The 23,938-nt window shown below is 58.1% G+C and overlaps 3 protein-coding genes across 6 annotated transcripts in view; all 3 read right to left on the bottom strand.

The window, feature by feature from the left end:
* Window positions 1-1,572: 1,572 nt before the first annotated feature.
* On the bottom strand, window positions 1,573-4,878 carry SPMIP1 (sperm microtubule inner protein 1). Its single transcript, XM_058529621.1, has 2 exons — window positions 3,886-4,878; window positions 1,573-2,331 (listed from the first exon to the last, which is right to left on the bottom strand). Exons 1-2 carry the CDS (start codon window positions 4,304-4,306, stop codon window positions 2,222-2,224), a joined length of 531 nt encoding a protein of 176 aa, XP_058385604.1. The 5' UTR covers window positions 4,307-4,878; the 3' UTR covers window positions 1,573-2,221.
* Window positions 4,879-4,969: 91 nt separating this feature from the next.
* On the bottom strand, window positions 4,970-7,788 carry ATP6V1F (ATPase H+ transporting V1 subunit F). The gene is made up of 2 exons (XM_058529635.1): window positions 7,568-7,788; window positions 4,970-5,358 (listed from the first exon to the last, which is right to left on the bottom strand). Exons 1-2 carry the CDS (start codon window positions 7,723-7,725, stop codon window positions 5,157-5,159), a joined length of 360 nt encoding a protein of 119 aa, XP_058385618.1. The 5' UTR covers window positions 7,726-7,788; the 3' UTR covers window positions 4,970-5,156.
* Window positions 7,789-10,915: 3,127 nt separating this feature from the next.
* Window positions 10,916-23,938, bottom strand: part of FLNC (filamin C) — a 28,473-nt gene continuing 15,450 nt past the window's right edge. Inside the window, exons 22-49 of one of the 4 annotated variants that reach the window (XM_058529522.1) lie at window positions 23,451-23,624; window positions 23,175-23,337; window positions 22,731-22,891; window positions 21,807-21,974; window positions 21,603-21,726; window positions 20,943-21,099; window positions 20,678-20,867; window positions 20,476-20,499; window positions 20,116-20,363; window positions 19,822-19,854; window positions 19,597-19,677; window positions 19,179-19,278; window positions 18,726-18,866; window positions 18,325-18,453; window positions 18,056-18,229; window positions 17,274-17,435; window positions 16,972-17,175; window positions 16,361-16,513; window positions 16,146-16,268; window positions 15,781-16,020; window positions 15,317-15,586; window positions 15,079-15,216; window positions 14,645-14,760; window positions 13,791-13,923; window positions 13,504-13,680; window positions 13,085-13,303; window positions 11,947-12,156; window positions 10,916-11,817 (exon numbers count right to left, since the gene is read on the bottom strand). In XM_058529522.1, the coding sequence (XP_058385505.1) occupies window positions 11,630-11,817; window positions 11,947-12,156; window positions 13,085-13,303; window positions 13,504-13,680; window positions 13,791-13,923; window positions 14,645-14,760; window positions 15,079-15,216; window positions 15,317-15,586; window positions 15,781-16,020; window positions 16,146-16,268; window positions 16,361-16,513; window positions 16,972-17,175; window positions 17,274-17,435; window positions 18,056-18,229; window positions 18,325-18,453; window positions 18,726-18,866; window positions 19,179-19,278; window positions 19,597-19,677; window positions 19,822-19,854; window positions 20,116-20,363; window positions 20,476-20,499; window positions 20,678-20,867; window positions 20,943-21,099; window positions 21,603-21,726; window positions 21,807-21,974; window positions 22,731-22,891; window positions 23,175-23,337; window positions 23,451-23,624 (4,400 nt within the window). In that variant the 3' untranslated portion in view covers window positions 10,916-11,629. Of the gene's footprint in view, window positions 11,818-11,946; window positions 12,157-13,084; window positions 13,304-13,503; window positions 13,681-13,790; window positions 13,924-14,644; window positions 14,761-15,078; window positions 15,217-15,316; window positions 15,587-15,780; window positions 16,021-16,145; window positions 16,269-16,360; window positions 16,514-16,971; window positions 17,176-17,273; window positions 17,436-18,055; window positions 18,230-18,324; window positions 18,454-18,725; window positions 18,867-19,178; window positions 19,279-19,596; window positions 19,855-20,115; window positions 20,364-20,475; window positions 20,500-20,677; window positions 20,868-20,942; window positions 21,100-21,602; window positions 21,727-21,806; window positions 21,975-22,730; window positions 22,892-23,174; window positions 23,338-23,450; window positions 23,625-23,938 lie in introns of all 4 variants that reach the window. The other 3 variants (XM_058529512.1, XM_058529532.1, XM_058529540.1) reach the window with 3 other exon arrangements.

The following is a 23,938-nucleotide window of genomic DNA, read 5'->3' as shown; positions in this document are numbered from 1 at the left end:
TCCAGGCTCCCCTGGGGGCAGTGGCCCTGACATGCAGATTCCCTCACAAGCCTGAGACAAAGTGATCTTCCTTCCCAGGACCTGGCCCAGAGGGGAGAGAAGGGCCAAGGCAAGCCTATGACCCAGAGGCCCTGTCAACCACCATCCAGGAGCCTAAGGGGGACAAAGCTCACTCAGGGAGCCCCAGGGCCCTCAGGCCTGCCCTCCCAGGGCCTGCCAGAACCCCAAGATCCTCCTCCTAGGGGCTGGGCTGGAGCCTGGGCCAGGAGAGAGCAGAACTTCAGAAACTGCTGAGGATTGAGATTCCTCAGAGTCAGAGACTAGGAGGACCCCCAGGAGCAGAAAGAAGAGACCCCTCAGAGTCAGAGAGGGGAACCCCCTGGGGGAAGAACAAAGAAGTTCCTCAGAGTCACAGTGAGAAGACACACCAGGATCAGAGTGGGGAGGTTTCTCAGGCTCTGAGGGAGGAGGTCTCTGAGGGTCAGAGGTGGGAGGCGCCCCAGGATGAGAACAAAGAGGCTCCTCAAGGTCAAAGAGGAAATCACCCTAAGTGCCAGAGAAAGGAGGCCCTCCTGGAGCCGAGTAAGGAGACTCCTCAGGGCCGGGAAGTGAAGATCCTTCAGTCTTCCGAAGGCGGAGGCCTCATCTCACAAGGCTGGGAGGGGGCACAGAGAGAGGCGCCTACACAGTCCCGGGAGGAAGGCGACTCCCTGGGAATTCCTGGGGACTTCTGCAGGTCCCTGGAAGAACAGATGCCAAAGCCTGGGGAAAGGCAGAGCCCAGGCCCCTGGGGACGAAGCGCCCAGCTGATGCCGGGTAAGGCCGACAGGCGGAGACGAGAATCAGCACCGGCCGTAGGAGAGCAGAGGGCCGCCCGGGAGGGGGCGCGGGCTCCCCTTCCGCCCCCGAGGCCCCCGGCCCGGCCGCTGCGCCCAGGCCCAGGAGCCATGATGTTAGCAGCCCTAAGCCCCGGGGGCTCTGAGCAGCAAGAGCGCCCCGCAGCTCTCCCGGGGCTGGTGCGCGATCCGCACGGGCTGCAGGACCCAGGAGAGGGCCCCGGCCCCGCGGCGCAGCAGGTGGGCGAGGCGAGGGGGCTGCCGGCGGGCGGCCCCGAGAGGCTCTTGGGCGCCCCTCGGGGGCAGAGGGACGGCGCTGAGGCCCCCAAGGCCTCGAAGGCCGCTTGGCTCGGGCCCCCGGGCAGGGAGGCGTCGGCGAGCGTGAGCGCGGCGCAGCAGGAGACGGCTCTGCAGCGGCTGCTGGAGCTGCACCGGGAGGTCCGGCGCCGGCGGCGGCAGGACCGCGAGCAGCAGCGGCTCCGGGTGCGTACCCCGGCCGGGCCGGGCCGGCCCGCTGGAAGACGGGGCACCGAGGGGCGGGCGACAGCTGGCCGCTAACCGCCGCCTCCCTCAGGTCCTGGAACGCCTTCGCATCGCCAGGAACCGCCACTGCCGGGTTCACCCCCTGGGACCCCCACCCAGCCCGGCTCAGCTCCCGCCGCAGGCAAGACCCCCAGGAGAAGGCGGTGGGGCCACGACCATCTTGCTCGGGCGAGGGGCGGGGCGGAGCTGGGCGCGACCTGGGTCCCTTTGAAGTGCGTGGCCCGCGCACCTGCTACGGTAGGACACCTACCGAGCGCGGGAGGGGAGGTCTACCCGGGTGCCGCCCCCTGCGGGCTCCGTCGAGCGGTGGGCTGAGAGGCGAGGGTGCTTAGCGCTCGGCACCGCCCCAGGAGGACGCGGCGGGGCAGCGGCGCGCCCTGCGGGAGCAACTGGAACAGGTGCACCGGGAGAGGACCGGGCGGCTGCGGGCCCTCGGGGCCAGGTGAGGGGGTGGGCGGGGAGTCTTGTGGGGCAGTGGTGGTCCCTTTCTTTGGCATCTGGGATGACAGGCTACTCTATCCCCAGGAACACCCAGAACTTCCAGCAGCTACTGTGGCCCCCTGGCGCTGAGGAGCCTGCACCAGGAGAGTAGTGCTCACACTTCCCCGCCCCCTGTAGCCATTGCTGAACCTTCAAGGGGATGATTAAAGACACTGCGGTTAAGGAAAAAACAAAAGGAAACCTGCAGGTCAGCAACTGCAGTGGGAGGTGGTTTCAGAAAGGCCCAGAAGGCAGCCTCAGGGCCTGGGAGAGCCAGAGACACAGACACACACAGCAGCTTCGCCCCACCAGGAGGCTTGGTATTTCTTCTTCTCTCCCCTAAGCCTACTGCCTGGCCAAGGTCAGAGGGCCAGGTCCCGGGGGTCAAGCAGTGCGAAGGCCCCGTTCTTGCGGAAGAAGGATTCAATGCGGCACATCTTGCAGGAGACCAGTTTTTGCTTCGCTGGGGGCCCTGAGAAGAGATGTCAGAGGCCAGGAATGGGTTCCTGGGAAAGGGATCCCTGCCTGCAGAGCCCTAGAAATCTGACCATGTTGTATCCACTTTGTATGTGCAAAGAAATAAAAAGTGCTTCTGAGGAGTGGGGCTATGGGAAAACAGGGAGCTGGCTGGGTGCCTGGGTCAGTAGTGATGGCAGAATGTGGGTCAGCTGTGTGCCATCATTACCCCTGGCCTCAGGATCCTTCATGGAGGGAGGTGGCAGGACACCCAGCCTGCCTGTCACAGGAACAGAGCTAGACTTCTCTGGGAGAAATGGGGTTTCCTTCTACTTCCTGCTCCCCTTCTGGGGCTTGCTTTCTGCTTTTGTTGGGAAATTGCTCCCTTTACTCCCCCTTTAGGGCCCTGGGGAAAGTGGGGGTACTTTTTAGGCAAAATCTCAACTCTGTTTATCCCCAACCACCTACCTTTTCTGCACAGGCACTCCAAGACACATGACTGAGTAGTCTCACTTGAAAGTCATGACCACAGACAGCAAAGGGACACTCAGCATCGGAAACTCAGCATCACCCAGCCATCCCATAATACTGCCTGGCATTGTCCTTTTCCCACACCACAACTCTTCCTCTCAAACCATGCCACTGTCCCTGCTCCTCTCCCTCCTAGCTGATGACTTTGACTCAGCCTCACAGAAAAAGCACCCTCAGTCCAGATGGACAGCCTTCCTGCCAACACCATCTCCCTAACCCTCTCTGTGGCCCCTGCCTCTCCTCCTGTCAGATTCCAGCTTCTCAACTCCCTAGGTGAGCTTGCCCAGTCTCAAGGCTTTAAAGACCATCTATATTCTGATGACCCCAAATTTGCATCTTCAGCTCTGAGCTTGCTCAAGAGGGCCAGATTTCCAAACACAGCCGCCTCACTGACACCCCCAGCACAAGCCTCCAGCCCAGCTCCTCTCCCAGTCTTCCCTGTCAGTGCCACTTCAGCCGAACACCTGGGCGTCACCCTTGCGTTCCTTTCCCCTTCTCTCATTCAATCCATCAGTAAGTTCTGATTCTTCCTCCAAAACATATCCTGAATCTATTTCAGCTCTACTGCTAATCACCCTAACCCAAGCCACTGTCGTCTCTTGCCAGGATAACTCAAATAGCTGCCTCACTCACCTGCCAGAGTCTACTCTTTCCCCTGAAAAAGCCGTTACCCACAGAATAGTCAGGGTTGATTTTTTTAAAAAAGTACATCAGTGTCACTCACCTGCTTAAAACCCTCCACTGGCTTCCTCTCGCACTTAAAATCTGAACTCCTCCTCCTCCTCATTTAGCTCTCAGCCTTTAGGTCCCCAGAGGCCTTTCCTGACAAACCAGCTTAAAGCAGCACACGCCCCCTTCCCCCCTCATCACTTCCTAGTCTCATCTCGGAACTTGTCCCTCTCAGACATTTCTTTGCTGTTATGTCTATGGCCCGGACCCTCCACTAGGTGTCTTATGTGCCTAGTGCCAAGTACTGCCTGACTTGTGGCAGGTGCTCTCTGTTCGTGAGGTGAATCATTTCCAGGAGGTTGGGGCTCACCCAGCTGCCAGCCGTATGTGAAGTTGGTGGTGATGGGGAAGAGGTAGCGCCTCTCGGGCATGTCCAGTTTTCGGGTGTTGAGGTATCGGTAGCGTCCCTGGAAGTCGTGGGAGATGCCTTCATACAGCAGGGCTCGGGTGGCAGGCAGCACTGGGTACATTTCTGACTGAATAGGAGCCTCCTGGGCAGGGCTGGTGGCCCTGGAAGGGACTGCTTTGGGGGCAGGTGGGGGTGAGAGTGGGGCTTTGGGGTGTAGGGTGGGCAGTTTGAGGGGCAGGCGAGCTGCAGCCTTAGCCTTCTGCTTGGCCTTCACCATCGACCCGTACTTGCGATGCCATTCACAGCGCAACATCTTCTCCCTCAGGTATTCCTCCTTCCAGAAGTTCTGCCGCAGCGTATCCATGTTGAGTTGACGTGACATGGTGGCAAGGGAAGGAGCAGTACCAGGGTGGCTGCAGCTGAGGGGTGAGCACAGCAAGCAGAGTCCTGCTGACAGCAGGGAGCTGCCCAGGGACAGTCACCCGGCAACCAAGCCTCACCTCACACAGGGCCAGGGTTCTACTTGCCATGCCCTCAGCAGACCTCACATGCCTCACTTCCCGAGGCAGCCTCAGGCCAGGGCCCGCTGGCTAAGAGCCTTGATCCCCAAACCTCTTGCAGGATCCAGGCCTGGTCTAGTATCACAGACTTCCAGCTTTCCTGTGCTTTCTGCTTCCATCCCTTGGGGCGAGGTCCCCTCTCAGCCCAATACAAACTGAAGTGGGAGAGCCAGGGCCTGGGCACAAGCCTCCTCCCATTCCTCCCCGCCAGAGCTGTTCTTCTTTGATGCACAAGACCAAAGTTATGGCCTTCTGGCACAATCTTCCTGATCCAACTCATCTATGCCTGCCTGGGTCTTTGGCCGAACCTTTTCAACCCTGCCAATCTAATCGCCCCAAAAGCCTCATCCCACAAGTGTCCGTTCTAGTACCCAGCCTCAGTTTGGCGAGAAGCAAGAACGTGACTTTAATTTAACATCAACAATGACACTGTATAATAGCACAAGGGAAGAGGGAGTGGAGAGAGAGGACACTCAGGCATCCTGTTACCTAACCAGCCTTGATTTTAATGGCGGAGCCCCAGCAACCTAGAAACACATCACCTAGACTCTCAATGGAGTAGAAAGGGGCAGGGAATTGGAAATCAGAGGCTCAAAACTTAGAGAAGGGCTGATGCAAGCCTGGGGAAAGGCCTGAAATTGAGGGAGGGGCTGCAGGGCTGTGGGGAGTGCCCTAACGCAGGTCTTCGGCCGTGAACATGCCCTTGGCCCTGCGCAGGATGGAGTCCTTGGCGGCGTCATAGGGGTGCTCCTTGGACGGGATCTCCAGAACAGCTGGAATGGAGCGCTGGTGGGCGTCGAGTGCATGCCGCACCATCTCTGCGATGTACTGGTTGATAAGGATGATGCCAATGTCATCCCGGTTTAGAAACTGCCTGTTGGGAGAGAAGAGAAGGGAGTCCAAGGCAGCCTACTCTGAGTTGGTGGGCTGGGCTGCAGAGGGGAATGGGCTTGACCCAGAGAGCGCAGAGGACAAGGGAAAAGGTTACTACACTAGACTTTCTCCATTCTATCCATAATCAGTTTCATTCAAAAGCTAAGGGCCACGGCTGTCAGGGTTGGCTTCTACCTCCCCTGCTTGTAAGGTTCCCAAGTGAACTGGTAATGAAGGTTAGGGTGCATGCCAGTGTATTCCATATGTTGTCTTTGTGTAAGAAAGGGAGAGGATGAGAATATATATGTCTGTCCCTTTATATTTGCATAAAGAAAAAGCAGACAGGAGCGGGCCCTGTGGTGTAGTGGTTAAGTTCAGCACACTCGGCTTCAGCGGCCCAGGTTCATGGGTTCAAATCTGGGGCACGGACCTACACCACTGGTAAGCCATGCTGCAGCGGTGACCCACGTATAAAATAGAGGAAGACTGGTGCAGATCTTGGCTCAGGGCTAATCTTTCTCAAGCAAAAAAAAGAGGAGGATTGGCAACAGATGTTAGCTCAGGGTGAATCTTTCTCAGCAAAAAAAAAACCACAACTGATTAAAAAACAAAAAACCAGAAAGGAAAAAACAAAGTGGTTATCCATAGGAGTGAAGGAGGAGGTAATGAGGTAGAAGAGGACAAAGGTGGGAGTAAGACTTCTCAATGTGTATACCTTTGAAAGATTAACTTGCAAACCACAGGGAACACATTAACTTTTCAAAGGAAAGCAAATTAGATTTTTTTTTTAAAAAGGGGGTTGATGAGACCACTAAAGGCCTCAAGGTCTATGCTGCTGCTGATGTGCAGAGGGGAAGCTTGGCACGAGCCAAGAACACAGCAAAAGAGGAAAATCAGTAACAAAGGAATCACACTTTCTGTACAAAGAGAATTTGGCACCGGATCTTCCTTTCTTGTGATCACCCACCCATTCATTAATTTATTTACTCATTAAAAACTATTTACTGAGCACCCACTCTGTGCCAGGCATTGGGGGAGGTTAGACTTGATCTCTGAGGTCTCCTTTGGTTGGAGACATGGAAAGTTCTTGGAGTAAAATTTGTCCTTCTCCCATGACAACTTGGATCATTTTACTAAACTGCTTAGAGATCAGCCTCCCAGGTCAGGGCCTATCATACCCCAGGCAGCAGGAACCAGTCTCAGCTGGCAGCTCAGGTCCCGACTGTTTAGGGGGAAACAGATCAGAGTGGTTTGTTCCTGAGACTTGGCAACAGAGGCCCTAGAGAAGGGGTGAGGGAAAGAGGAGGCTGGCATCCTCAATTCTAGTCACCAGAACACCTCCTGGATTAAGGAACATGCCTGCACCCACACCTTGACGCTATCACTCTTAACCCGGGGCAGAAAATGAGGACTTCAAGTGCCAGGTCTTAGCAGAAGGTAGGACAGAGTCCTTATACTCTACCCACTGTGCTCAATACAATGGGAAATTCCAAGGCAGACTGAGGAGAGCTGCACAAGCAGAGTGTGGACCCGGCTTAAGAGAGGCAGGAAAGGTTAGCACTGGGTTCAAATCTCCACTCTGCCTCTTCCAAATGGTGTGACTTTGGTATGTGCCTTAACCTCTCTGAGCTTTAGTTTTCTCACCTGTAAGTGAGAATAATAACCCGTACCTTACGGGTGATTGTGAGCCTTAGGAAGTTACAAATACAAGAAAGCCCGAGACCACCGCCTAGGTGTTCACTGAGTGTGTGGTTCCTTTAAGGATCAATTAGCAAAAGAGTCGAGTGATTCCAAGGCCAAAGCCGGGAGCCTGCTCTACAGGTGAACTGGAGGAACCCCTGAGGAGGCGCTGAGACTGGCCCCCTCCGGAGGCTGGACGCTCTGGACGCCCAGCTACCGCGGCGGGGGGCGGCGCCTGTCACGAGTTCTTTTCCCCTTCTTTCCTGACACACGGTCATGTGAGGGGAAGCTCGTGACCCGACGCAGCCCCGGCCCCACCAAGCCCCAAAAAGGGAACTTGGGACGCGGAGGTCTCCGCTCCAGAAGAGCGGGCGGACGGACTTCCCTGACCCTCGAGGTCGGGATCTGACCCTCGGCCGGGGTCTGGAAGCCCAGCGCTGACCCCGCCCGCCTGGTCCCCGCGCCGCCCCCACCTTCTCCCCGCGCACCCACAGGAGAGGGTCTCGTTCGGACCTCGTGGGCCACCGTACCGGAAAGTGTCTTCGATCTCATTGATGGTTGTATCTTTCTCCACCACCAGGAAATTAGGCTGGCGGTTCTTGTTAAGCTCCCCTATGCCGCCCAGCAGGAAGCCAGTCACCGTGTCCTCGTCTCCGATCACCGCAATGAGCTTCCCCCTCCCCGCCATCCTCACAGCCAGGCAGAGATCTGCCCAGACCACCTGAAGCCACCGAAGCCCCGCCTCCGCAGTGCACCGCCTTTTCAGCCTCACCCCCACCCTTTAGACATGCGCAGTTCCACCACTCCCCCCCCGCCCCCCCGGGACATGCGCATTAATAGCAAAACCGCCTGGATCTGAATACGCCTGCGCCATAAAGAGAGGTCCGAACTCGGGGACTACGATTCCCAGAAGTCCGCCCGGCCCCGCCGGCTCGTCCGGGCACGTTCGATCGCTCGTTCAACAGTTTGAGTCTACTGCTGTGAGATGCCGAGTCCCGAAAGAAGAAAAGACACTTCCTGTTCTTGAGGGCAAGGTCTATATCGTGTATGTATGTATGTAACTATGGCACATAGTTAACAATTAATACATATTTGTTCAGTTAATAAAAGGACGAACAACTTAATGATCATACTGTCTAGTGAGGTAGAGAGTCAAGTGAACAGGCAATTACAAAGCGGTGTGTTAACTGATAAAATGTGAGCAGTAGGCGGAAGCGCACATCAGGAGTAACTAACCCAGGGGGCGAAAGAGCGCTCAAAGAAGGTTGTCAGCAGGATGAAGGGGCTAGAAAAGAGGAGAGGAGAGTGTTCTAGGCAAGAGGAACAGTGTGTGCAAAAGGTCTTGGTGACTAGAGAGTGTAATTGCCTTCAAGAAAAGTTAAAGAATCTGAGGAAGTTATCCTGCGGACAGAGTTATCCTAAGCCACTGAAGGAATTTAAGCAAGAGAATGATATCTTCGGATTTATGTTTTAGAGAGAGCACTGAGATGGGCGCTTTGTGCAGAGGCAAGACCAAAGGAGGAGGAGGGGGAGAAACCTTTGTGATTAGAGATGGTGGTGGCCAGAACTCAGGTACTGATAATGAGGAATGTGGAGAAGTAGATGGAGTCAAGAGATATTTAGAGACGGAATGGACAAAACTGGTTTTTGGATTGGATGTGTTTGGGGAGTGAGAGACCCAGGTGCCTTCCAGGTTTCTAGCCTGTGCAGCTAGGTGGATAGGAGTAGCACTCCTGAGGGTGTGCTGTGTGAGACAAACACGTCAAAGGGGAAAGGTCCACTTTTTCTTCCTCACTTTTAACAAACAGGCACCCTGGCGTCTGGTGTGTGATTTGCGAGTTTAGAGTGCTTGAGATGTCCAGACAGTGTGGTCTGGTGGTTATTTGTATGATAGGCCCGAGATTGGGGCACACCTGGTTTGAATCTCTGCCCTGCTACTTAGAGGTATGATTTTGGACTCATCACCAAAATTCGCAGGGCCTTGGTTTCTTCAGATAATAATAACCTCTCCTCAATGGGGTTGTAGGATTAAGTCAAATAGAGCCCATAAGTGCTCTGCACCCAGGACCATACTGTAGTTGGGGGAGAGCAGCTGGCTGGACATCTGTAAACACATCAACACACAGGTGGAGGGCGGCTGAAACTGAGGGGGGAGGCCAGCAAACCATCCAGGAAAACGCTCACGTGTGGGGGCAAGCTGGGAGGGAGGGCAGGGAGTGAGGAAGGGTGCCTGGTAGGGAACTGGCCTGCAGTGGCCATGAGTGGTTGGTACTGAAGAGAATGCATCCCGCCTTCAGTGGGTTTGTCAGGTGAAGCAAGAAGCTGGGACAGCACCACCTTCATCACTCACTCCTTCATTCAGCCAGTGTTTATCAAATGTGGCCACCAGTAGAGGCTGAGGACACAAGATTGATAAAATATGATTTCTGTCCTCAAAGAGCTCCCTGCAGCACTGAGGGGAGGGTGAAAAATATCACGGGGATGGCGGCAGACGTACAGAAAGAGAGGCCCTGGAGGGGTCTTGAGGGGCCAGGATTCAGAGCGAGGAGGGAGAAGGGAAAGATGAAACTTAAAGAGGAGTGAGGCAGATAGGCTGCTGAGTGAAGAGGGGAGGAGGACGGGGATTCGGAGCCAACCCACCACCATGTGGTGAAATATCCGGGGACAGGACTAGAGTTGGGGGATCAATTGAGTGAAATACTTCTTTGCCCTGCTCTGGCTACTCAGTTGCTCATTCATTTATTCATTGGTCACCCTTGTCTGTATCAGACCTCCCAGGGTCAGGGAGCTCAATCTGGTGGGGGAGGCCAACCCACAGATACATGGTCACAGATCAGGGTGGTAAACGCAGCCAAAGATGTGCCCCAGGGCCATATGGGAGCTGGGGGGCTGATCCGGAAGGGCAGGGAGGGGTCCAGGAAAGCTTCCTGTTGGCCAGGAAGATGAGGGTAGAGAGGCAGGAGTGTGCCTGTGCAGAGGCCCGGACACCAGCATGGGTGCCCAGGAAACTAGAGGCTGTGAAGAGGAGTCAGAGGTGGAGGTGCGATGAGGAGTGGGCACACTGCCCAATGTGAGGGCTTTTTGGATGAACAATGGGGAGGCTGGTGTCTGAACCTGGAGGCCTTGTTGGCCTTGTTAGGAGGAGTAAACTTTAGCCTGGAGCAGGAGTGAGCCACAGAAGGGTCCTAAACTAGAGGGGCATAATCCCTTTAATGTGTTCCCTTCTGGCTGCGGCGTGGGGGCGGGTTGGAGGGAGCTGATGGGGCTGGAGGGAGGCTAGTAGTGAAGAGGCTGGTGGGCCAGGGAGGCTAAGTGAAGAGACTGGTGCAGGAATTCAGGAGGGAGGCCTTGAGCAAGGTCAGGGCTGGAAGTGTGGAGGGAGCAGGCCCAGATTTGACCCAGGACCTGGCTGGAGTGTAGGTTCCTGGGTTTGCGTGTGGTTCCGCCTGCCTGCTGGGTGAGGAGCATTCCTGTGAGTCAGCACTCACTGTTTTAAGGTCCTAATTTGGAGAACATCTTTGAGATCAAGCTGAACTGAAGATGGCCTCCCAGTAGTCCTAGGGCAGTCTTCTAAAACATAGTGTCCACCTCCCTCTCTCACTAGATCTTCAGGAATCTGAGGATGGATCCCACATCCCTGAGCCCCACGTCCCTTAACATGCCCCACTGCCACCCCTGGTTCTTGCAAGCATTCCACCAACATCCCAGACCTCACCAAATAGGTGGCCCAGAGGTGTGGCCCTCTGCCCCAGGCCCTTCGCCTTGGCCTGGGTCAGTCCTCCAGGGCTCAGCCAGCGGCCTGTGCCTCCCTGATGTAGTGTCAGTGGGCCAGAAGGTCACCAGCCATGGAGAGCACACACACAAGGGACAGCCAAGCCTCTGCGACAGGCTGCACTTTATTTGGAGTTTTCCACCTAAGTGGCTCCCAGCTGAGCCGCATGACATGTGCAAAAGTCCCCCCAGAAAGCTGGGCCTCGCAGTGTGTAAAAAAGGCCCCCTGTGGGGCAGAGCTGTGCAACCATAAAAAAAGAGAAATCAGTCCCCCAGGAAGCCTGGCTGGGGCGGAGGATAAATCACCCCCCGCTGGGCCACGTGCCAGTGCTGCCGCTGGTTCTGGGTCTGTTTTCTTCTCTGATTGTGCTTGCTTTTCCAAGTCCTTAACACTCTGGTGGTTGTGGCCACCAGAGGGGCCAGACACAGTCCTCAGCGGCAAGGAGTACGGCCGGCAGTGCGGTTTGAGGGTAATCTCTCTCACACATGCAGACACCCCCAAACATGTGCTCCCCCACTGACCTCAGGCCCATCAGAAAACTCAGGGCTTCCCTGGCCCCCCCAACCCCCAGTCTGCCCTCATGTCACATTTGAGGGGAGGGACACTGCCCTGAGACAGACAAGGCCCTCCAACCCCTGGGGGCACAGCAGGGTGGAGAGGCTGTGCCATTCATGTCACACACCAAGGCAGGCGTTTGTGGTAACTGATTCTGCGAGTGTGCATCTGGGTGTGGCACGTGTGTGTGTGTGTGTGTGTGTGTGTGTGAGAGTGTGTGTTCGGCCAGAGGTGGGGGCCAAGGCTGGGGGAGGCACTTTGGGATTCACGGCACGTTGACTTTGAAGGGGCTTCCGGGGACACTCTCGTCACCCCACTTGACGATGAGGATGTAGTCTCCTTTCTCCTTGACGGTGTAGGTGACGTTGTACACCCGGTTCCCCATGTGCTTCACGTACACCTCCTCACAGGGGGTCTTGGGCCCGTGCACACCCACCATCATCATGTTAGTGCCTAGAGAGGGAGACAGCGAGAGACGGGCTCACACCAGGGGCCCTGGGCCCCTGCCAGTCCCTGCCCCACCCCCACGTTCCTGCACACTTGCTCACCCTGGCAGACCCTCCCTCCGCCCCCTCAGCATGCCTGCTTTGCTGCAGTCCACGGTGAAGGAGTTCTTCTGGCCCACAAAGGCCTGGGATAGCCCGGGGCCCCGTGTCACCACCTTGCTGGCATCCGAGGAGAACTTGGGGATGGAGCTGTAGCTGGAGCCGCGGCTTGAGGATGACTTGGTGACAGTCTCCACCAGAACTGTGGATGTTTCATGAAGGCTGTGGCCTCCAGATAGCCGGGGACCTGAGGGGCAGAGAGGGGTGGCCACAAGCTGGGTCAGAGGCCTGCCCTTCTTGAGGCAGCAGGCCCTTGGCCGGCAGTGACAGTCCCGTGGGACTCAGGGTCCCGGGCCACACTCCCTTCCTCAGCTGTGGCATCCTAGGAGAGGCACCCCATTCCAAACGAGCTCGGGCTCCCGGCTCCAGGGCAGGCTTATCCCGAAGTCTGGGCCTCCGATGGCTCCATCCCTCGCCCCTCTTGGCTTTGTTTGGGACTCAAGTCACAGGATAAGAGTCCTACTTTAAAAAGGAACATGTATCCAACTAATCCTTCATGCAGCTTCCAAAAGGACAGCTAAATATTTACTGAGCTCTGTCCTGTTGGAAGCCAGAAATGTGGGGAGCTGGGAGGGCCGAAAGTTAAGCTAAAGCTTGGGGAGCCACCACAGGCAAAAGATTAATCAAATGATGGACAGCAATAAAGAGGAAGGATTTGGTTTTTATTTTTTTATTTTTTGTGAGGAAGATCAGCCCTGAGCTAACATATCTGATGCCAATCCTCCTCTTTTTGCCAAGGAAGATTGGCCCTGGGCTAACATCTGTGCCCATCTTTCTCTACTTTATATGGGACGCCGCCACAGCCTGACTTGACAAGTGGTGTGTCGGTGCGCGCCCAGGATCTGAACCTGTGAACCCTCAGGCTGCTGAAGCGGAGCACACGCACTTAACCGCTGCGCCACCGGGCCGGCCCCAGGATTTGGTTTTTAAAAATGATTCTACACAACTCCACAGAACAGTGTGCTGGGTAAAGCCAGGCCCACCTTATTCCTGATAACTTGCCCATGATGTTTGGGGCAGCCTGTGGCCTGAATGTGAATGGCCACTGGAGCCATCCAGGATGGGCTGGGCTGCAGGCTGGGCTGGAGGGACCTTCCCCCACTTGGGGGACTCACCTGTGACTTTGGCCTTGAAGGGGCTGCCCACGATGTGCTGCGGGCCCCCATACTTGATGGCAATGAGGTAGTTGCCAGGGGCCATGGGTGTGTAAGTGACCACGTGGCCCTCAGGACATTCCCGACAGTCCAGCTGCACCTTGGAGGGGCCATCAATGGTCACAGACAAGGCCCCCGAGCCAGCATTCAGGGTGTTGACGATGAACTCTGATGACACACCTGGGGGCCAGAGGTAGCAAGGCTGTAGGCAGGAAGGGCTTGGGGCCTAAAGCTGGGATGGGCCAGGCCCCAGGCTCCCCAGAGCAGGCCTCTGAGAGGACTCAGGGCTCATGAGCACTGCCCCTGCCTCTGGGGCAGAGCGATACAGGACTGGAGGCTGAGCACCCCACTGTCCACCCCTCCCCAGCCCCGGCACTCACCTGTGGTGCCTCCCTCAAGCCCGGGACCATAGGCTGACACCAAGCCTGGGTCCCCAGCCTGGCTCTGCTCCCCAACACGGATCTTGAAGGGACTGCCAGGGATGTGGGCACCATTGAACTTGACATCGATGGAGTGGACGCCATTCTCATGGGGGATGAAGCGGATGGTGTGCTTGTCTGTGGGGCAGAGGGTTGGTGGGTAAGCCTTTGTCTTCCCCTCCACTTCCCAGAAGTGTGGCAGGGGCGAGCAGGGGTGGGCAGGGCGGGCAAGGGCAGGGCCAGCTCACCACTGTCCAGCTCGGAGACATAGCACTCTTCCACCGCCCCCGAGGGCGTGTGTACCCTCGCATCGATCACGCCCCGCGCACCATTCAACTGTACTGCAAAGGACGCTGGCTGGTTCACCTTGAGCCCCGTCTCCTGTGGAGACCATGGAGGGTGCTCAGACTCCTGGGAGGGTCTGGAGCGCTCTTCTGCAGCTCGACACTGCTCCCACTGTACGCCCAGCCCGGAGGCTCCCACCTCCCATCTCCAACGTGGCCCCTGCTGCCCAGCCCAGCTCTAGGAGGCTCTCAACAAGGTGGTGGAGGGAGGCGGGGGCCGGGTCTGTGTCCCTGGCATCCATCTGCTGGGAGGTGGGGCCTCCTGGCTGTGCTGGGCACAGTGGGATTGAGAGATAAGGTGCCCTGTCCCGGCTGAGGAGGTAAGACCCAGACCCCGTAAAGTGAGCCTGATGGCAGAGGAGCCAGTGCTAACATGTACTGTGGGGACTGCTGCTCGGTAGCTTGGATGAGGAAAGAGGAGTGTGGCCCTGACTGGCCTGGGGATACTCTGTGGAGGAGGGGGGCCAATGGGGAAGCTCTGGGGGAGGTGAAGATGAGCCCGGGGATGGGGCATGGAGCCCAGTTCTCGAGTGGGGTGGGAGAGAGAGAGGCACAGGAGCTCCTGAGGCTGATAAGACTACCCTGAGGGGCAGCTAAAAGGAAGCAAGGAGCCCCCTGCTGTACAGATGGTGGGAGAGAGGAGACATCTGACTGGCCCTCACAAAGTCACTGCTAAGCCCCTGGCCACATGGGCCTGCCATCCTCGACTCCTGCCCGTCTCTCAGAGTGGCAGAGGGGCCCCACTCCCCAGCACACACCTGGAGGCTGGTAACAGTGAGGCGGCGAGCGTCATCTGAGAGGGAGGCCACGGGTACCACAAAGGGGCTGTCTGGGATGTGCTCATCGTTGAACTTGATAGAGACCTCATAGTCACCTGGGGAGGGGAAGCCAGTTAGCACAGGCCCCAGGATGGGGGCCACCCCCACCCCAGCCTCATCCCAGGACAGGCTCCTTGGGTCAGGGCTCAGCTCTGGAGACAGACACGCATTCCCAGTGGCGTGGGGTGGAGGGAGATGGGGCAGAGGAGCCTGATGGCAGAGGAACCAGAGGAGAAATGGCAGAGGAGAAAGAGCAGAGGCCCGGGTGAAGAGTCAGTTCTGTAGCCCCAACCATCTCCTGCCCGGTCAGTGAGCAGAAACCCAGTCTGGAAGGTCAGGCAGGCCCAGCCCTCATCCCCATCGTAGACACCCACCTGGTTCCTGGACAACATAGGAGACCCCGCAGGAGCCATCTTTGCGGTCTTCAAATGCAATCTCCGCCTTGCTGGGACCCTCCACGGCAATAGACAGGCCCCCGGCACCTGCTTCTCGGGTCCAGATGCTGAACTCAGCTGGAGACAGAGAAGTGGGGCAGCGGTGGCTTTTTAGGACCATTGCCCATCCTGCTGGCTGCCCTGCCCCCATCCCCCCTCCTGGCTACCTGCCCCTCACCTGGCACGCCAGCCACACCTCGCTCCAGCCCTGTGCCTCCGGCCCGCACCTTGTGGGCACCACCTTCACCCAGTGGCCCCACGGTGAACTGAAAGGGGCTGCCGGGCACATGCTGGCCACGGTACTTGACAGTGACCGTATGTGGCCCCATCTCCTGGGGCACAAAGCGCACGCTGTATGCACTGTCCTCGCCCTCGACGATCTCTGCGGCTTCTGTCTTGCCTGATGGGCTGGTCACCTGTGCGGTCATGTCCTGAGAGCTGGCCTCACCTGCAGGGGGTGGGGACTGTCAGGGTGACACTGGGGCTGCTCCCAGCCCTGGACCTTCCCTCCCTCCTCAGTAAAACCCCCTTCTCCACTCAGACCAGCCCTGGCTGGCTGACCACACCCTCCCCATCCTGTCCCAAGGGACTGAAGACCCAGCCTCCCTGAGAGGTCCCTGGCCCTAGCCCAGCCCTGCTCACCCTCCTGCCGAGTGATGCTGCCAAAGGAGCCCAGGCGTTCGCGGCCCAGGAAGTCCCCGAAGACAGCGGGGAAGGGGTCTCCGCCAACCTGGGTGGACTCCTCCACCCGCACCTCGCGCTTGGTCTCCCCGCCCCGCGTCTTGCTAATCTCCGTGCGCTCCGTGCGGGTGTATGTGTGGCTGCTGCGTGTGAAGGTGCGTGTCAGGCGCTCCTGGGCAGACACCATCTGGAACCAGTTCCCTGTGGGACACACAGAGCCGGGGAGAGGAGGGAGGTGACAAATGAGTAAGCAGGAGAGAGACCCCTCAGGGCAGGCCCTCCACAGGCCCCCCCACCACCCTGCCCAGGCTCTTCCTGGCTCACACCTGGGATCTTGAGGTTGAGATCACAGGTGCTGCCGATGGTGGCGATGGAAGGTGCCTGCCTGCGCCGGGTGATGCTTTCCTTCATGCGGCCCTCGCCGGTAACCTTCACAGTGAAGGGGCTTCCTGTAGGGAGAGAAAGGGCGAGTCAGGCACCTCAGACTACCCGCCTCCAGCCTCTCGACCTCTCCCCGCCCAGCCACAGCCCAGAACCTCACCTGGCACGTGCTTGTCAGCAAACTTGATGTTGATGATGTAGGTGCCAGGTTCAGTGGGGCAGTAGGTGACTTTGCATGTGCCATCCTCCATGTCCTCACAGTTGATGTCCACCTTGCTAGGGCCTTCAATACTCAGCCCCAGGCCCCCATAACCTGGCAGGAAACAAGGGACACATTTCCCTGAGTCCCTACGACCCACTGCATCTCTGCTCTCCCCTCCCCAAACTGTGGCTCCGTCCAGAATGGGAACCCAAGGTGTATGGTAACCACTAACGAAAGATGGCTCATTAGTGGTTAGGAGGAGAGGGGGGTGAGCCAAGCACTGACCAGAGGGTGAGGGATAGGTAGTCTGGAAAATTCCCTAACGTAGGCCTCTTGGGTTCCAGTGAGCAAGGGAGAGACAAAAACTCAGGATAGCTGAACTTTAAAGTGAGAGAACTGACACAGGGACATTCACTTGCCCCCAAATGAGCCCCAGAATATGAGTCCCAACAGAGGCTGGGCCAGGGGATTCAGGGCAGACGGTATGGCCAAGGGGGCACCAGGCAGGAAAGGACAAGTCCTCGTTGGAGGCACCAGTGAAAATGAGGGGTCTCTGGGGCAAGAAGCACCTGCATTACGAGTGTCCACGATGAACTCTGCCACCTGGAAGGTCTGTCCCTCGGATAGGCCCTTGCCCCAGACCCGCACCTTGCTAGCATCCCCGATCTCAGATGGCCCCACCAGGATCTTGAAGGGGCTGTTGGTGACGTGCTTGCCACTCTTGCGCACGCTCACCACATGCTCCCCAACTTCCTTGGGGGTGAAGGAGATGCCTGTGGAGGGGGGTGGGGTCAGTCACGGAGCCCTGGGCCTGGCAGAGTGTCCCTTCGGCTCCTCTCAGGCCTTCATCCTCCTGAGGCCCCACACTCACCGATGTGCCGGTTGGGCAGGCGCTTTAGCAGGCAGGGCTCCTCGTTGCCCGAGGGGGCACGGATGCTGGCGGTCAGCAGGCTCAGGTCACTCTCGGTGATCTTCAGTGACACATCCGTGGAGGTGCCCACGTTTAGCTGTGACGTCCTCATGGAGTCATCGCCTGGTGGGGGAGTTGGGGTGTCAGGCAGTTGTGACTCCAGGCAGGCCCTGCCCTCATGGGGCTCAGGAAACCTCCTGGCAGACCCTGCTGAACTCAACAGACTGGGGACCACTCACAGGCCCAAGGCCTGGGAGGGCACAGTCTTCATTCACACGTTAGCTGCCACAGATTATAGAAAGCCCCAGCACCCCAACTGCCCTGTGGATGCCTCAGTCCTAAATGGGTTAAATCCCTAATTTTTGTATTTTAATCCTGAGTCACATAGTTTCTTGGAAACAAAACACTAGACTGGACCAGACAACATAGACCGCTTACTTGCTGTGTGGCTCTGGGCCTACCGGTTTCCTCATCTATCAAAAGAGAGTATCAATACCCTAACTTAGCAGGAGTTACTTCAAAGACTAAATGAGATGATATGTTTCAAAGCATGGGGGGTGGCTGGCTGCTTCTCACCTGCTACAAAGAATAGAGTGTTCTGAACATTTATCCAAAACTGATCCCTTCCATCTCAAGAAGCCCCTATCCTAATGCCCCGGGGGACCTGAACATGCTGAGCTTACACATCCGTTGTGTGCTGGGGGTGTGTGTCGTAGGCTGTATGTGCCCACATGTCCACCCACCTGTGATCTTGGCTGTGAAGGGGCTCCCCGGGATGTGCTTGTCATCAAAGCGCACGATGATGCTATAGTCTCCAGGCGCTGTGGGCAGGTAGGACACGGTGCAGGTGCCATCCTTGTTGTCCTTGCAGGTGATCTCTGCTTTGGACGGGCCCTCCACGGCAAGGGACAGACCTCCTGTAGGTGGAAGTGGGGCTGAGATCAGAGGTCCTGCCCTCACCCCTGCACCTGGCTGGCCCCCTACCCCAGCCCCCTCCCTGCAGCTCCCTCACCTTCCCCAGCATCCTTGGTGACAATGGTGAAGGTGGCTGGCTTGTTGACCATGCCATGGCTCAGGCCTGGCCCGTAGGCACTGACATGGCGGCTGTTGATGGCATCCACATAGAACTGCAGGGGGCTCCCTGCAGGGGGAAAAGAAAGGGGGCTGGGTCAGTAGTGAAGACTGGGGCTGCCTGAGCCCCCCTTGGCCCCCAGCACCTTCCAGCAGCCTCCCAGCTGAACCCGACATCTCTGCCATAGGGGCCCGCCTAGTGGAAGTCTATCAGCCTCCCCAGGGCCTCGCATGGCGTCTGCACACAGCAGGCGCTCAATAAATGTTTGTTGAAAGAAGGAAGGCAAGAATGAAGTCGCTGTGGGCTCCACTCAGCTCAGCCCAGCCTGACCCCTGACTCACCAGGGATGTGGTTGCCATCATACTTGATCCCCATCTGGTGCAGGCCTTTCTCAGTGGGCGCGTACCTCACCGTGATGGTGCCGTCCTTGTTGTCGGTGATGTTGGGCCGGGCGGTTTTCCCGGAAGGCATCCGCACCTCCCCTGCCGAGCAGACACAGTTATGTGGGGAACCCCAGTTTCTCCTACTGCAACCCCCTGTGCTGCCCCAGGCCCCTGCTTCTGTGTGGTTCTGCTTCTGCCCCAGAGGTTAGGCACCTGGAGCAGCAAGATGAACCTTGACCTGAGAGACAGAAGGCTTGAATTTGAGTTCCAGCTCTGCCCAACTTGCTGTGTGACCTTGGGTAGCTCACTTCCCCTCTCTGGGCCCCAGTTATCATCTCTAAGATAAGGTGCTGGGCCTAGAAGAAGGTGTCCTCCCTCTGAGCCCTCATGCCTCAGGGCCTCAGGGCATACCTGTGAGCTCCCCTTTCTGCACAGTGAAGGGGATGACCAGGTTGAAGGGCCTCAGCATGGACTCCATTGGCTCCACAGGCACCACTGGCTCCTCTGTGGCCTGTGACAGGTGAGAGGGAATGGTAAGTGGCTGGGGAAGGCCTGAGGAGCTTAGCTTGAGCCAGGACTGAAGTCAGAGAAAGTGAGGAAAGAACAAGATGTTTAACGGTGAAACCAGAGGGCAGGGGAGGCGCATCAGCTGCAAGAGAAGAGGTGCTGTGCCCAGCTTGGGATCCATCTGCCAGCCCAACTCCCGCCTACTCCCCAAGATGGCCCCAAAACCATGCCCCAGCCCCGGCTGCTGAGGACTAGAAGGAAGAAATGAAGAAAGAAGAGGAGGAGCAGGACGAGGTCTTGCCCAGGTGGGTGGTGGCAATACCCAGTGTTGGGGGTAGGTGCTGGGTCGGTGCAGCTGCAGCACGTCAGAGGGCTCCTCCACGTGGGGCATGGGGTCACACGCCTGGGAGGCAAGGCACGGGAGAGCACAGGATGTGGCAGGCCAGTACACACCAGCTCCAGTGACTAGGAGCTCACTTGGGGAATGACCCAGGGACCCACAATCCTGGGCTGCCCAGGGGGCATGATGGGTATCTGGGTGCTTTACCCTCTGGAGGGCTTCATTGTCCTGTAGGGCCACCTTGGGGAGATGTGCAGAGACAGTGGGGGTCAGAGAGGAACACGGCAAGTTCCTCTAGAGAGAACTGACCAACCGCCAAAGAGCCAGAGGAGGGCTGTGCTCACCTCCCAGGCTGGGAGGCTGTGGGGACAGCAAGGGCTTGACTCTGGGCCCAGAATTCATGAGACGTAGGGACAGGTCCCGGGACTCCTTGCTGCCCCTAAGAGAGCCCGGCCCCACCTCCCCAGCCACCTTCTAGCCTGGCTGCAGTGTGGAGCTTACCAGCACGTGGAAGGGGCTGTTGGGGATGTGCTCGCCTCCAAAGCGGATGGTGATGACGTACTTGCCCGGCTCGGGTGCTGTGTAGTAGATGTCGAATGTACCATCATGGTTCTCAACCACGTCCACGTCGAGCTCCGCCCCATCTGGCGTGGACACTGTGCACGTCACCTTCCCCTTGCCTGCCGCCTTGGCGTCCACCGTTATCACCGTCTCCTCCCCGATCTGGATGCGGGGTCCCAGGCAGGCGCCTGCCACACAGAAGAGCCCGGTCAGGGGTCTGTGGGGGCTGTGCCCAGCCTCCCTTCGTTCCCAGCTGCCCCTACCACCTCAGCCCACAGCAAGAAGAGAAAGGGCACTCACCCAGGCCATGGCCTCCAATGGACACTGGAAATAGAGAAGAGTGTGAGGCCATGCAGCGCTCAGGAGGGGGGTGGGGGCAGGGGAGGTGGGAGGGGAGGGCTCTTTGACCAACAGTCTCCTGGGGACTGGGCCAGGGACCTGGAAGAGCTGTGAGGGCTGCTGGATGGTGAGCAGGGGCAGAGGAAGTGGGGTGGGTGCCCACCTGTGACGAGGCACTTGCTGGCGTCCCCAGTGGGCAGGGCATGGATGCGGAAGGGCGAGTAGGGGATCTCGTCACCGCCGTACTTGATGGTGATGGTATACCGGCCACTCATGTCTGGTAGGTAGGACACGGTGTACGTGCCATCCCCATTGTCTCGGATGTTGGCCTTCTTGGGCTTACCTTCGGGGTCCTGAGGGAGAAGCAGAGGTCAAGGCCTGCCTGTGCCCAGAGCCTGACCTGGGAGGTGGGCTGCGCATGGACTCACCAGGATCTGGACAGTGAGCAAGCCCTCACCAGCGTCCCGGGCATCGATGGTGAACTCCACAGGCAGGCTGGCAGGGATGCCAGCGGCATTGAGGCCGGGGCCGCTGGCCCGCACCTTGCTGGCATCGTGGGCTGGAAGCACCTTGATCTTGAAGGGGCTTGAGGGGCAGAAGGGATGGACAGTTGGCTGGGGGTCGGGGTGGGGGTCCCATCTCATTTTGGGCCTGGAATCCTCCCCACAGACATTAGCAGGAGGGATGACTCCATGGGGCAGGGAGGAGGGACCAGATCACAGCCTGAGTCTTGTGGGAGAGTCACAGAGCCTGAGCATTTCTTCTTCACTTCCCAGGAAGATGCTGTGGTTTATTTAAAGAGGAGAGTGCAGAAGCTGCTCTCTCCCACCTCCTGCCTTTTCCCAAGGCGCTGATTTTGTGGCTACATGGTGGGAAAGTCCAGCCTGAGGAGAGCCCCTGGGCTGTGCTGCTTTCAGGGCAGAGACAGGCAGAGAGCCCTGAGGAAGAGCGGGGTGGGGCAGCTGGGACTGCATGAGGTGAAGACAAGTGGGGGTCTCTTATAGAGCCGGGCCGTGGCCTGCAGGTGTGGCCCCGTTAGGAGCGCCCCAGAGCTCAGCACAGCATGGGAGCCCAAAGCTGGTCCTCACCTGCGTGGCACCTCCTGGTCGGCGTACTTGACGGCTACTGTGTAGGGCCCGTCAGTGGCCGGGGTGTAGTGGACAGTGTGGGTGCCATCTCCATTGTCACGTATCTCCACAGGCTCAGCCACACCTGGGCAAGGGGAACAGGGTCAGCAGAGCCTCCTGGCACCCTGTCCTGCCTCCCTCCATCCTGCCCCAGATATCCCATACCTGTGGGGCCCAGCACGGCCACCTGCAGGGGGGCCCGGCCAGCCTGGCTGCAGTCCACTGTGAAGGTCTGGGGTACCCGGGCCCTGACACCGGCCCCCAGCCCTGGTCCTGAGCACTTCACCTTCCCAGGGTCCACCACATCCTTCACCGGCACCCGGAATGGGCTCCCTGCAAGGAGAAGGACATCAGCCCCTACCCACCTGCCCGAGAGGATCTCTCTGACACCGGGGAACCAGGAGGAGGAGGCCTTCGGCCTTCGCTGCCTTTGGAATGCCCCAGGGAAGCCAGACCAACATGTGCAAATGCTTAGGAACTTGCTAAGAAAACGTAAACAAGGATAAATAAACTTGGCTGCAAGCTGATGCTGGGCAAACCTCACTCATTGGGGCCAGAGGCCTGGAAGAAGGCCTTCCTAAATTAATAAAATGTTAAAAAGGGGATATTTTAAAAAGAAAATGCATTTTTGACAGTATGAAATTAGGTAAGTTAAGGGGGAAAAACTATCCAATTTCAGCAGGCCCAAGTTATGCAATAATTGAAGATGTGCCCCACCCAGCAGCTCGGCCCTGCAGGAGAGCAGGGGAGGTTGCTTTGCAGACAGTGAGAGCTAGCTGAGCCAGCGAGAATGGCCTGGACTGTGTCTGAGTGACTGAACCCACAAGTTCTGGCACTCCAGGCAAAGGGCCAGGATGCCAGTGTTGGCCTCTGGGAATGAACTGGAGGGCTGTCACAACAGTGCCCACTGCCCTGCCTCTTGGCTACCACCTCAGAACCCACGCCTGCCTCCTGCGCATCCCCCTGCTGGCTGGGCTTGCGCCCTCCAGCTCTAGGGATGCATCTCCATATCCGACCTCCTTCCAGTTTCCCTCTTAAGCGTGCATCCTGCTGCCTTCCCTGAGCCCCCCACCCACCCTCTCTGCACACCTGGGATGGGCCGCCCCCCAAAGGTGATGTTGACGTCGTAGTCTCCAGGGGTGAAGGGGATGTACTCTACGGTGCAGCTGCCATCCTTGTTGTCCTTGCAGGACATCTTGGCTTCCGAGGGGCCCTCAATGGCTAGGCCTAGGCCGCCGGTGCCAGCTCCCCTGCAAGATGACACCCCCATCAGCTTTACTAGGACCAGTGAGTGGGGATGGAGGAACAGATGAATGGGGGTGGGGAGAAGGAGGGCAGGCTGCTGGGGGTCTGGCCGAGAAGAGATGAGCCACAGGGGCTGATCTGAGACACTGGGGGAGGTCTGCTCCTGGGTCACCCTTGAGAGGTGATGGGGTGGGGTGAGGCACACACAGAAGGACAAAGGGTGAGGCAAGTGGCTGGGATTGGGGTCGCCACAGCGTCAGGGTCAAGGTTAGGAAAGCGGGAGGATACCTGGTCTCCACAGTGAAGCGGTTGGCCTTGTTGACCAAGCCACCCTCCAGGCCTGGCCCATAGGCCCGGACGCGGGTGGGGTCACAGCCTTCAGTCACACCCACTCGGAAGGGGCTCTTGGGCACAGCTACATCATCATACAGCACCTCCACCAAATGCACGCCTGGAGGCCGGCCACACAGAGCGAGTCAGGGTGTGCGCAGCCCCCCCCACCCCACCTGCCCTGAGAATGCTGTTATCAGATCCCCTGCATCCCTGCTCAGCCCGGCCCCTCACCTTCTTCATAGGCCGTGTACTGCACTCTGTAGGTGCCGTCCCCGTTGTCTGTCACGTAGGTATCCGTCTTAGCGCCCGAGGGGTTGAGCACACGAGCCGTAATATGGTTCCCACCGGTGGCTGTTAGGGATCTTGCGTCCACAGTGAACTCAGTGGTCACTTCACGCAGGACACCTGGGTCCCAGAAGAAGAGAGCTCAGCATGGGTTGGGATCAACTTTCACACAGTTGCTCACCCCTCTTTTCGCCTCCCCAACTCCGAGGCTGCTCCTCCTTTCCACTGGCTACTTCCTAGCCTGAGCCAGGCTGCCCTCTGCACCCCTGTGAGCTCCAGGCCCTGTCTCCCACAGCCCCTGCCTTCGCTCCCTTCACCATACAGTGACATTCTGTTTACGTCAGTCACCCCACCGGGCTGTGGGCCCCTCACTGGTGGGTCTGAGTCTTACATCCCTCGCCCACTCCCATGCCTAGCCCGGGATCTGGCCCCCA

This window comes from Diceros bicornis, chromosome 3, assembly GCF_020826845.1.
Source record: "Diceros bicornis minor isolate mBicDic1 chromosome 3, mDicBic1.mat.cur, whole genome shotgun sequence".
NCBI classification, from domain to species: domain Eukaryota; kingdom Metazoa; phylum Chordata; class Mammalia; order Perissodactyla; family Rhinocerotidae; genus Diceros; species Diceros bicornis.
This window is presented reverse-complemented; position numbering and strand designations above follow the sequence as displayed.

Bases quoted from the DNA above. Each gene is read 5' to 3' on its own strand.
- SPMIP1 (XM_058529621.1), bottom strand. From the start codon at position 4,306: ATGTCACGTCAACTCAACATGGATACGCTGCGGCAGAACTTCTGGAAG. The intron at 2,332-3,885 runs GTGAGCCCCAAC...ATCTCTTCTCAG, and splicing joins CACATACGGCTGGCAGCTGG to GGCCCCCAGCGAAGCAAAAA.
- ATP6V1F (XM_058529635.1), bottom strand. From the start codon at position 7,725: ATGGCGGGGAGGGGGAAGCTCATTGCGGTGATCGGAGACGAGGACACG. The intron at 5,359-7,567 runs GTACGGTGGCCC...CTCTCCCAACAG, and splicing joins GAGATCGAAGACACTTTCCG to GCAGTTTCTAAACCGGGATG.